Below are 12,018 nucleotides of genomic sequence, written 5' to 3'. Positions count from 1 at the left end.
AGGATGAGTGCTGAAGAAAGCACAAGCCAGCGGAAGGCAACAGAAGAGGAGCAGCCCACTCTTGAAGCAGAAGAGAGAGCTTAGAGGACCAAGTGGGGGCTAGCAAGGCATTGCGCAATTGTGCTAAGGAAATTATCAAATCAGATGGGAAGCAAAAAGACATGAACAAGACAGAAAGTGGCCATGTGCTTTTAACGAAAGGAAATGCAAGCCTTGAGCAGACACTTGGAAAACTTGGGGAACTTGAATAAAATGTGGAAAAAGGTTAAGCATTGATGTCAATGACGTCTGCACTAGTCATGTATGAGCTGCTAGTTAGCTTACAGTCATATGTAAGAGCAGTTTGGTCTTGTGTTATATGTATCTAGTGTAGTCAGATGCTGCTCAGGTTTAATGACTGGTTTTTATGCAAATAAATTTAGGCTAGTCAGATTAGACAGATGCTACTCATGTATAAGAGCACTTTGGAGTACAAATTTTAAAACAATTGTAATTTTTATACACACCTTCTTCTTCTATGCTTTATGTTTCTTTTCTCGGTACTATAAATATTATAAGCATTTAGATCAACCTGTCTTGCAGGTTGGTACGAATTCACCACACTTTGCGGGTTTCCGCAGAATTCATTGATCACTTTTGCAGGACCTTGTCCACTGAAGCTAAAGCATGATTGCGTTGAACTTGTAATGGTTTGTAGCCCTGTCACATTGCTGGTGTGTATTGTAAATAGTTGCTGTAATAAATAGTTGTGTATTCTAAATAGTTGTAAAAGTTCACATCTTTTTGTGTTCTGTTTCAAAAGTAACCTTTCTGCTCTGTTAAACTGCTCCAAATTTGGAATTTGGTGCTCCAATATGGAGCTTTTTTTCCCATAGCCTGTTTCAAATTTGGATTTTCCTGCTCCAAAAATTGCTCCAAATCCTATTTCAGCTGTTGCACCCCTGTTTAAGTGGTGCAAATATGATCTCAAGCTTATGTCGATACAAAAGCTCAGCACTACAATAGGCTGGGTATGACAGCACAGATTTGAGTGCTATTTAAACAGGGACACTGAAGAGAAACATTGTTGATAAAGTATTATTTCAAATATATATTTTTAGTAACTTTGTGTTGAAAGGTTGATCACTAGAACAGGAAATGGAGGTCAAAGCTTTTCAATTTTGCCCCAAAACATTAGCACCAGTATGTCAGCATGACATCATGGATTTCAATGTGTATACTTATTCATACTTGGGTCATTGTGGCCCAGTAAAAGTTCTTTAAGTTTGTCAAGTTCCAACGTTTGCCCATTTTAGAATACAAGGTATTTAACATTTCTCATTAAAACAATTAACTAAGCCAGAGCAGACACTCAAATTTCATGACTGTCATGGCAAGCTAGTGCGGGAACACCACACGTCTTTTGTTTTTGTCTTCATTGATTTGCCATGCCTCTTCTCATTGTAAAAGTAACTTTTTTGTTATTTTAAAAGAGTAATTTACTAATACAGCTCATTATTTTTCTCTTTAGTGTTCTTTCAAGTTTGATAAAAATGATTTCAGAGACCTTTTAATGTCTCTCTGCTCTGCTAATGGACCCTAGCATGAAGTCTTGTACAGTGTGTGGCAGTATATTTGCCTCAATTTCTACAGGTATGATGACCAAACAGATCGTATTACCAAATACCAAAGAGTGTTCCTAGAGGACCTTGAGAAAATGGAACTAGGTGAGCAATACTGTTTATATTATTTCTCATTTATATGGTGCCTGACACCACAATCTGCCAGATATCTCACCGGGCCTTTCTTTTTATGCCTGTGAAACTTATTTGCCTTCGCAGGTCCTGAGCCATCTCTCTTCAAGTCAAGACACTACTGTATTCGTTTCCATTATCTGGTCAATGGACAGAGTGGCTATTTTCATATGTTTCGGTCAACAGGAACTCGCTTCTTCAATAATGTGGCTGTTCCCATCAGTGGAGAAGAAGAAACCATTGGTATGGAATGGACACACTTTTTAGTTTGCTGGAATATGGTTACTTGGGCTACAATGTGTGGCCAGAATGCCTACCACTTGACTGAATGAACTAAACAAAACCATAGAAATCCAGCTAGGGCACACACAAAAGTATGCAGGTTCTTTCAGTTAAAGGTAAATAAAAATAAATGGAGGAGGGGCCTCATGCAGATACAATCAACTATATGTGTTCTGTGTGATGCTACCAGTTGTGTATTCTTTTATAGTGACTTATTATGCATTAAAACTAATTAAATTATTTTTAAATTAGTTCATTCATGATAATCATGTTGAAGTTGTATGGAGTGTAGAGAACACAAATGAAGTGTTTCTGACAAAATAATTTTACTGGGATTCCTTTTTTAGGCCCTAAAATCAACCTAGATGCAGCAAACAGATCCATACTACATTTTGAGTGGCAATCAGTACCCCTTAGTTCCCTGGCATTTTAATAAAAACCACAAAAAACTTTGCTCGACAGAAACAATTTATTCAGCTGCTTCCCTGTTCCCTTTACAATTTTTAAACTGACATCCTGGCTATTAACATACCGTTTGGGTGCTATAAGGGACAACACTCGTTGAAGTCAGAGGAGAAAGACTGATGCAAGTGGGAGACTCCTCCAAATGATTTTGCTGCAGGAGAACCACAATCTTTGCACAAACAAACCAGTTCTTGAGCAAATACATGAAAATCGCTTCTGCAGAGTCTTTTCCAGTCATTAGGTAAGCATGTCTTGCCTTAGGCCGCCTACGAATTTGCAGAGTCGATTTAGGCGAAGCAATCTATTATTTGGCCAATCTCACCAAAACAATGTGTGCTGCTGTGGCTCCTTCAATGCTTCAACTTAGATCCTTCATTGAGCACTATGCTGTATTACATGCATCTGGTGACTTGCTGTTCCTTTGTTTCATTGCAGTCATTGTCGTGGTGTTCCAGATCCTTTATTTCTTATGTAAAAGCTTCTTAGTTGACCTGACATCCAGTTTTTAATGCCATCTTATGTGCAAAATAATGTTAATGAGCCTTTTGTTGTCAAACTGACTCCATGGAACTTTTATATTGCACTTTTTTAGAAGTTACAAATATATTTGGTATTCAGTTGAATAGTCAAAGGTCATTTTTCTAGAATATTCATTGTCACTTAGAAAATGTCACTATTCAAACACCCCTAGTGAAACACAAATGCAATAAATGTAAACATTTCATCAAACCAGTGGTGCACTTCTGCCTGAGAGTGCAGAAAATCTGCTGCAGCTGTTTTTGCACAAGTGCATTTGTGTGCATGTGTGAGGAAAGGAGTAAAATAGCTTCTTCAATAAAGCTAGGCTCTATGGTAACTTGTGAGGCTGCATAGAGAAAGAGGTGGGGTGAGAAAAAAATGTGGTTGATCCCTCTTATATAGGAATCGGTATAGAACACGAAAGTGAAACTTGTCTTCACAGAAGTAGTGTAATGTTTATTGCACATTGATATATAATGTCTATTGGTGTTTTGTGGCTAAAGCGCCCTTAGGCGTTGATGCACCCACGCTGACGCCTGGTGGCACGTCTCCTCCATCACGACTACCAACGTCGATGACCATGAGCAACCGTCGTGCATATGGAAGCTGCACTACGCTGCACACGCTAGCACAACGCGAAATACGAAGCACGTAACTGACACACTAATACAACGCGCAAGACAAAGCACGTAACTGAATCGTCACCGAGTCAAATCAGCGCGTACAGCGCGTCGTAATTGCAGCCTCCGCGATCAACTTCAGAAACATTTTCAGAGCTAATTGCGGAGGCCACGCTCCGCTGTGCTGAGTACGGTGAACGCCACCTAAGTGGCGTTGGTAGTGCTTCTTGATGCCAGCGTCCCTTCGAATGCTGGCATCGAGGCGTCGTAGTGCTGAGACCACCGAAGCGTTCACTGTCGGTGCGCGTTAGTGTCATAATGCAGTACTTCTCTTTTCTGCTCGTAGGCGGCGGCACCGCCCCGAGCAAGAGCGCGGGTACACGGAGGAGTGTTAGATATATAAGGCGCGTCTGTGTAGCTCTCTGCAAATGCGTTTGTGGCGCAATGGGTTAAACGCTCGGCGATCTATCGTCGCGGACCGAGAGGTCGTGGGTTCGATTTCCAAATTTTGCATGTTTGTGGAACTTTTTCTTCTGGTTTCTTTCTTTGTATTATGTTCGTGTACATTGTGAGCTGACGTATTTCCGTGACGGAAATACGTCAGTGAAGTCTTGGTGGACCCCGGCATAAAACACTTTCGTGTTAAAAATACGACAGATGTTAACAATAGTGTAATGGCAGCGGCCACAGGTGGGACACAGAGGGATTATCTCACAACAATGTATTGGTGCAGCAATGTCTTCTTCTGGTAGCAGAAACATGGTGTGTTGCTGGTGTGTGCAGGAAGTAAACTGCAGTGACTGCACACACTGTGGAAGATTCAAATTCGTTGTGTAAACTTCATTTTAAGGCCACCATAGCCAGAGTAATGAGGAAAACTGCGTCAGAAAGATTTGCAGAAACTCATTCAGTTCAGGTAGTACATAGACAGAGTCACATAGAGTACGAGTTGAGGGGGAACGCCATGGCTTGAGACGAAGGTAATGTTTCATTATTTCTAGCTCTTTTAATATATTGTGCTGACATAAAATTCTTATGAGTAAGCATTCTATGAGAGATGCCATCTATGTCTAAGCAGTTCGAAAAAAATTGTTTCAGAGACCCTTTAACTCATTACAATAAAAATGTAACACTGATGCACAATTTGTTGCAACACACAGACATTTCCATTTGCAGGCCTCTGTTCTACCTTTATATATGCCATAGACCTCCTGCAGTTGCTGACGTAGGCAGTATGTGGTGGCACTGTGGAAAGTAACAATGGCCGACTGGGGTTACCAGCTTTTTTTCCCGACCCCCATAGAAATATACATGAGACCAATAAGTTTCCAATTTAATTTCTCATTATGCAGTGCAGTTGTGAAGTGCACATTTCATAAAAAATTTCCTCTTGTATTATAGAAGAGCTCACAAACCATACCCGCAACCTTTTCAAACTAGATAAATATTTAAAACACAGGTCTAGCAGCAGGAGCAATACCCCCAACGCATCCACCCCATTGGAATTCCAGTTGACAAGCACTTCAAAGGCGCTTCATTTATTTCAACAATGAACAATAATGCAGGTAATTTGTCAGCTGCTTTCCAGTGCATGTTGCAAAAGCTTTTACAAAATATCAATGTTAACACAGCTGATTTGGGAATGGATCAATAAGGCAGCAAGAAACAGCAATGGATGCTTTGGCTAAGTCATGGGGCAACAAACTACAAGGGAAATTCAATGCGCTTGACGTTGAGCATGTGCTACTCACCGATGAGAAAATTCAACATGTAAAGAATGAAGCAAAGAAAGCACAGTGTATATTGTCCTTTAGGAAGATTTAGGAAGGCTGATGTATGGTGCACTACTGATAGAATACCTCTTTGCTACCACTGTGGCGAAGCTGGCCACCTCTACCGTATGTGGCACTATTGCCAGACAGGAACGACTTTGTAGTTTTCCGGTAAATGCACCTTATCCTCGAAATGGTGCACGTCTATTTGAAGTCGAAGAGTACCTGTCAACTCGTCAAAGCTTCCCATATGCCTCTCAGCAGCACCAACCTCGATCAACAGCGCTGTTGAGCTATCTGTTACCGAGCCCCCGTCCGTCATCAAGCTCCCCAAAATGCCGTTCACAAAGCCAGCGTCGGGAAAACTAGAGTCAGCGACCTGGGGAGGTAAGGCTGCTGCTGACGCAAAAACAGAAGAACCTCCATCGATGACTCTGAATGCTGACGAGGGACTCGGAAACCAGTGCCATAATAGCGACGCCGCTTCCGATTTACGAGTGCTTGTTGACGGTTATGGAGTAAAGGCATTAATGGATACATGTGCAGATTACTCGGTAATAAGTAGTGAGCTTGCCAGAAAACTGAAGAAAGTGCTGACTCCTTGCCTTGGTGAGGGCCACAAGTTCGCACCGCATGAGGACAGACACCTCATCGACCCAACGGGCAAGTGCACTGCTAGAATAGGCATACGAGGCTTCATGTACGTCGCTAGCTTCATTGTGCTTTCCGAGTGCTGAAGAGACTTGATTATTGGCATGGGACTTCTTGCACGCTAATCGCGCTGTAATCAACTTGTGGGAATCATGTGTTTCCTTTTCAATGAGGCATGCTGTTGCAACATTCAACACTGAAGTAAAATTCGATGCCTTCTGCATTGCAGACGACAACGTGATGGTTCCTCCGAGATCCAGCGTAGCTGTCGCAATAAGGAGCAATGCATTCAGTGACTACAAAAGGATTGCAGACAGCAACACCAAACTCCTGATTGAAAAGGGGATCTGCATGGCAAAAGTCCTTGTTCAGTTGCAAGGAAGATGTGCCAACGTTTTCCTCAATTTTTTAAATGAGGTGCAACATTCTGTCCTTGCATCCATCGACATCGAACCAGGTCTATTGCCCAGACAGAAGGAGCAAATAGAGAACCTCGTAAGAATTCAACTAATGCTTTTCAATGTCATCCAAAGTTGGACATACATCTATTGCTAAACATTGAATAATTGTTGACGAATCAGTGAAGTCTATTTGCCAGCATCCCTACTGAGTTTCAGCAAAAGAGAGAGAAGCCATCAGAAGTCAAGTCAAGGAAATGCTTAAAGATGTCATAGTGACGTCGCAAGAGATGGCATTTGTGACATCAGACAGACTATATGAGTTCCAAGTACTTCCGCTAGGCCTTTGTTCTGCATCTGCCACGTTTCAGCGGATGATGGGCACTGTGCTCTCCAGACTGAAATGGCAATCCTGTCTCATTTATCTTCACGATGTCAAGGTTCTTTCTGCTACCTTTAAGCAGCATGTAGAATGACTGTGGGCTGTGATAAAAGCTATTGCAGACAGCACATTACATTAGATCAGCAGGTTTGATGATAAAACCCAAAAAATCTAATTTCAGCTTTCACAAAGTTCTTTTCCTTGGCCTTGTCATCAGTTCAGAAGGCATTCACCCAGACCCTGAGAAGACTGCAGTAGTGGAAACATTTCCAAAACCAAAAAAGACAGAAACGACAAAAAGGCTGTTAAGCGATTCTTGGGACTTTGCACCTACTACACACTTCATTACACACACTACATTTTTCAAGGATTGCCGAACCACTAATGCAGCTAACAAAAGAAGACCTGCCTTTCGTCTGGTTGAGTGAACAGGAGAATGCCTTTAACAAGCTAATCTGAAGTGTCTTCAGAACCATCCAGTTCTTGCGCATTTTGATGAGGAAACCGAAACAGATATCCACACAGACGCAAGCAATTTAGACCTCTGGGCCGTCCTCATTTATTCGCAAAATGGAGAGGAACGCTTCATTGCTTATGCTAGTTGAACTCTTTCGTAGGCTGAGGTGAACTACTCGGTGACAGAAAAAGAATGCCTTGTGGTGATATGGGCCATTGCCAAGTTTAGACTATATTTACGTAGACCGTTTCGAGCTACCAGCGATCATTATTTGTTTTGGTGGCTGGCAAATGTCAAAAGACCCATCTGGACTGCCCGCAAGATGGAGCGTGTGACTACAGGAATACAATATACGGTCATATACAAGTCCACTCACAAGCATAGAGATGTTGATTGCTTTTCACGTGCACTGATTGAATCCACGAAATTTATGATTGAATTCCACTACATCTGTGGAAAATGGACAAAATTGTCCGTTCCTAGAAGCTGTGACATCATTGCGAATGGTGCAGCATCAGCAGTTTGACGTGTAGCTACGTCTGCTCATTGATTACCCAGAAGAAGACTCTGTCAACGTTCCACGAGCTTTTGTCTGCAGCTTGTCATCATTCGTTCTCAAAAATGATGTCCTGTACAAAACAGAATTTTGAACATAGTGCAGAGACATTTCTGCTCATCGTTCCTTCAAAGTTACAACCCAAGATATTGGAAGTGTGCCACGATGACCCATCAGCAGGACACTTAGGAATGAGCAGAACATTCGCACGCATCCACATGAAATATTACTGGCCAAAGTTGTTGAAGTCTGTGCAACACTATGTGAGAACCTGCCAGGATTGCCAAAGATGTAAAACACCAGCATTGGAGCTAGCAGGTCTCCTTCAACCCATACAGCCACCGGAAGCTCCATTGGCACAAGCGGGAATGGACTCTCTTGTCCCCTTTCCTACATAGTAATCAGGAAAGCAATGGATTGTTTGCAACTGGCTACCTAAGTCGATATGCCAAGACAGTGTCTCTTGTTAGGGGAATGGCTGTTGAAGTAGCCAAAGTTTTTATCACTAACGTAGTGCTACGGCATTGCGCTCCTAAAGTTCTCATCACAGACCGAGGAACCATATTTAGTGCCCATTTGACACAGTCCACTATGAAATTGACGCACACCAGCCACAAAAAAATGGACTGCCTGAACGACTCAACAGAACGCTAACTGATATGGTGTTACTATACATGGACATGGAACACCGAACATGGGACAGGATACTCCCGTACACAACTTTCACGTACAATGCTGCAGTGCAAGAGACGACTCGAATGACTTCTTTACAACTTGTTTTTGGCTGGACCGTCACCACACCCTTAGATTCAATGCTACCTGTAGATGAGACCTCCGAAAATAGCCATATATTAGCGACTTCATACCAAGAGCTCAAGAGGCACGACAGCTGGCGCAACTGCATTCAGCAGCAACAGCAAACCTACACGGCTCGATAGAACTTGCGACGAAGAGACGTCGAGTACGCACCTGGAGACAGAGTATGGATATGGACTCTTGTATGGATGCGCAGCCTATCCTAAAAGCTTCTTCATCACTATTTTGGCCCATACAGGATAATTCGCTGACTTAGCCCCTTGAAGTAGTAGTAGGGAGTAGTAGGGAGTAGTATCTGGTGTGACCACCAGATACTACTCCCGAATACTTACAAAAATTAGAGGACGAAATGATCAGGCACAAACCGAATAAGATTATATTGGCGGGTGACTTTAATTTACCGAGCATCGATTGGGATCGCCTTAATACTGGAAACGCATACAACAAGCACATCAACATTGTCTTCAATATTATGCTACGTTATAACCTAAAGCAGGTGGTATGCGAGCCTTTTGTATCAGCCGGTTGAGTACCTCCATGCATTTCCGCATTACTGAAATTTAAATATGGTGCCGAATACGCAATGTGGCTCGCAATCAGAGCCTGCACTAGTTGGATCAGGTCCTGTTCCTTGAGTCCCCTCCTCTTGCTGGTAATTCGTTGCATCGTGCGCAAGATCTGCGTGGTCATATGTTGTAGTTTCTGTATGGTGTATCCTCCGCCCTCGTCTTTTTGTAAGCCGAGAATACGAAGTCTGTCCACCTTGGCGATTTCTCTAGGACCTATTCGCAGGTGGATGGTTGGTGACTGGGCTGTTGATCGTTTTCGTGAGCGCTTCTCGATTATGAGGAGCTCCGACTTCTCAGGCTTGCAGTCTGCTTGTCTCCGCGTATCTTGCTGTGATGTCTACTGCCTCCTGTAATGCCTCTTGTTGTTCTCCCACGGACCCTCCGACCGTCCAGATCGTGATGTCGTCTGCATACAAAGCATGTCTGACCCACGATATTTTCTCTAGTTGGGATGGGAGTTTCAACATGGCCACGTTGAAGAGTGTCGGCGACAGCACTGCTCTTTGTGGCGTTCCTCTATTAGGTGTGTCTACTTCCTGTGACCTCACATTTCCCAGCCCTATTGTGGCTGTACAATCTGTGAGAAAAGCCCTCGCGTAGTTGTAAGTTCGTCGGCCGCAATTCGTGTCACTGAGATTAGCTAGTATGGCTTCGCGCCCCACTTTGTGTGAGAATTGCTTTCGGGCAGCACAGTGTCGCTGCTTTCAGTACTTCCTCTTTGAGCTGCAGAAGCACGTCTTGGGTTGACAAGTTGTGCCGAAAGCCAACATCATGTTCGGCATCAGTTGACATTCTTCGAGATGCGTCTGTAGCCTAAAATCACGTGTTCTATCAGTTTACCGAGGTAAGACATGAGCGAAATGGGTCTTAGGTTCTCCAGGCAGGGCGTTTTTCCCAGCTTTGGTATCAGCGTAATCTCCGCATGCTTGAATTCCAGGGGTGAGGTCCCTCTGCTCCAGTGTACATTGAAGAGTTCCAGTATTGCCTGCACGGTTGCATCGTCCAGGTTACGTAGCAACTTGTTGGTGATTTCGTCCTTGCCCGGGATGGTGGTTCGAGTAAGTCTTGCAATCGCTTGTGTCAGCTCGGAATGTGTTATGTCCTGGTTGAGCTCGCTGTTTTCCAGTCCGGCGTAGTAAGCCGCAGGCTGTGCACCAAGTATCGGCTGGCCAATGTATCTACTTTGTAGGGCACACAATAGCTGATCGTCTGTGCCTCCGAAGTTTTGTAGCGCTTGGCTCATTGTGTGCTTGCTTTCTCTCGCTTTGTGTCGGATCTAGTAGATGTCTGAGGATGGCCAACGTCTTCGCAGTGCCCAGCATTCCTTGAAGGGAGTTACAGAACTGGTCCCAGTTTTGTCGTGCAAGTTGCTCTGCGTAGCATTCTGCCTCGTCCATTGGCTTCGCAATGCAAATTTTTAGTTTACAGTTGTGCCGCTGCCTTCGCCATCTTCTCAGCAGACTGTGGCACGCTTCCCACATGTGTAAGAGGCGTGGGTCCACTGCCGGATTGTTCGTGGTGAGTGCAACCTCCTTGGAGTGTTTCGCCATTGATTCCTGCAGTTCTCTAACCCAGCCTCCAGATCGCTTATTGCTTGGGCTTCTTGCGTTTCTCTTTCGCTCTGGAACTTTGCCCATTCCGTGGTTTTTGTGGAGCGTATCTTTCTTCTTGGGAAGTTTCTCACGTGTACCGCGATGCCGACTGTGAAGTGGTCGCTCCCTAGCGTCTCGTTAGTGTTTTTCACTTGACATTCCGAAGTCTGGACGCCAGCGCAAGATCGGGACAGGTGTCGCGGGCCGTGCTGTTGCCTACTCTCGTTGGATATATTGGGTCCGTCACTATCGTAAGTCGGTGGTGTTGTATGACGTTGTACAAGGTTGTTCCCTTTTTAGTGTGTCTGATGTACTCCCACGCCCCGTGCACACTATTGAAGTCGCCTAATATGAGGAGGCCGTTTTGTCCAGCTAGCTGCCTTGCTTGCTGCTTGCTGTGTGGCATAGTTGTCTAAGGGTCCCAGCGTTTCCTTCGGCGCGCTGTATATATTAAGTATAAAAAGACTCGTCTTTCCCTTGTGCTGTGGTACTATTTCCGTGTACATGTGATCGATTCCCGTGTCCACATAAGTGTGGTCTATTGTGGTGAGGTGTTTGCTCGTGAGGGTGGCCATACGTGCTTCTGCTGCCGCATGAGTGTGATGCCCGGTGATTCTTAGTGATTTTCCTGTTTCCTGTAAGGCTATTACATCTGGTGGTGTGTCTTGTTTGACAATGTACTACAGCAGCGTCGCCCTCTTGCAAGTGAAGCCACGACAATTCCACTGCCAAACGGTGATCCTTTCGTTTTAATCATTCGGTTTTCTGGCCATTTTGATCCTCTTGTAGCATTTGTTGGAGGGCTGCCTCTCTGTGTCAATAGACTCGCGGCTTCTTGTGGCCTTGATCCTTTACCAGAGAGGTGAAAACCTTGTGTAGTTGTGTAATCATCTGTCGGAGCTCGTCAAAGCCCTTCTCCATTTGCAGATGTAGCTCTTGGATGGCTTTTCTGTTTTCCTAAATACCTTTTTCGCAGGCCGTTAGTCTCAATTTGAGCGGTTGCGCTGTTGAATCCGACTCGGGCGACGTCTCTGTTCATTACCTCGACTTTCTCCTGCACTACTGAGGGAGTGGATGCCCGCTGCGGCGGCGGTGGCGGTGTTCAGGCAAACTTTCTTGCGCTCTTGGCTTGTTTCGGCTTCGTTCCTCCTCTAGCTGTGCGCGCAATTCGGCTATCTCTACCCACAGTTCCTGCACTAGGGCAGT

General features: G+C 44.2%; 1 protein-coding gene across 1 annotated transcript in view; it reads left to right on the top strand.

Moving 5' to 3' along the window:
- The window catches only part of LOC119457473 (phosphatidylinositide phosphatase SAC2), a 142,427-nt gene that overhangs the window by 112,135 nt on the left and 18,274 nt on the right, over positions 1–12,018 (top strand). Inside the window, exons 15-16 of the mRNA XM_037719048.2 lie at positions 1,633–1,706; positions 1,821–1,976. Coding sequence (XP_037574976.1) covers positions 1,633–1,706; positions 1,821–1,976 — 230 coding nt within the window. The remainder of the gene's footprint in view (positions 1–1,632; positions 1,707–1,820; positions 1,977–12,018) is intronic.

Source organism: Dermacentor silvarum, chromosome 1 (assembly GCF_013339745.2).
Source record: "Dermacentor silvarum isolate Dsil-2018 chromosome 1, BIME_Dsil_1.4, whole genome shotgun sequence".
Taxonomy (NCBI): domain Eukaryota; kingdom Metazoa; phylum Arthropoda; class Arachnida; order Ixodida; family Ixodidae; genus Dermacentor; species Dermacentor silvarum.
The sequence above is the reverse complement of the archived record's forward strand: the minus strand, read 5'-3'. Positions and strand labels throughout refer to the sequence as shown.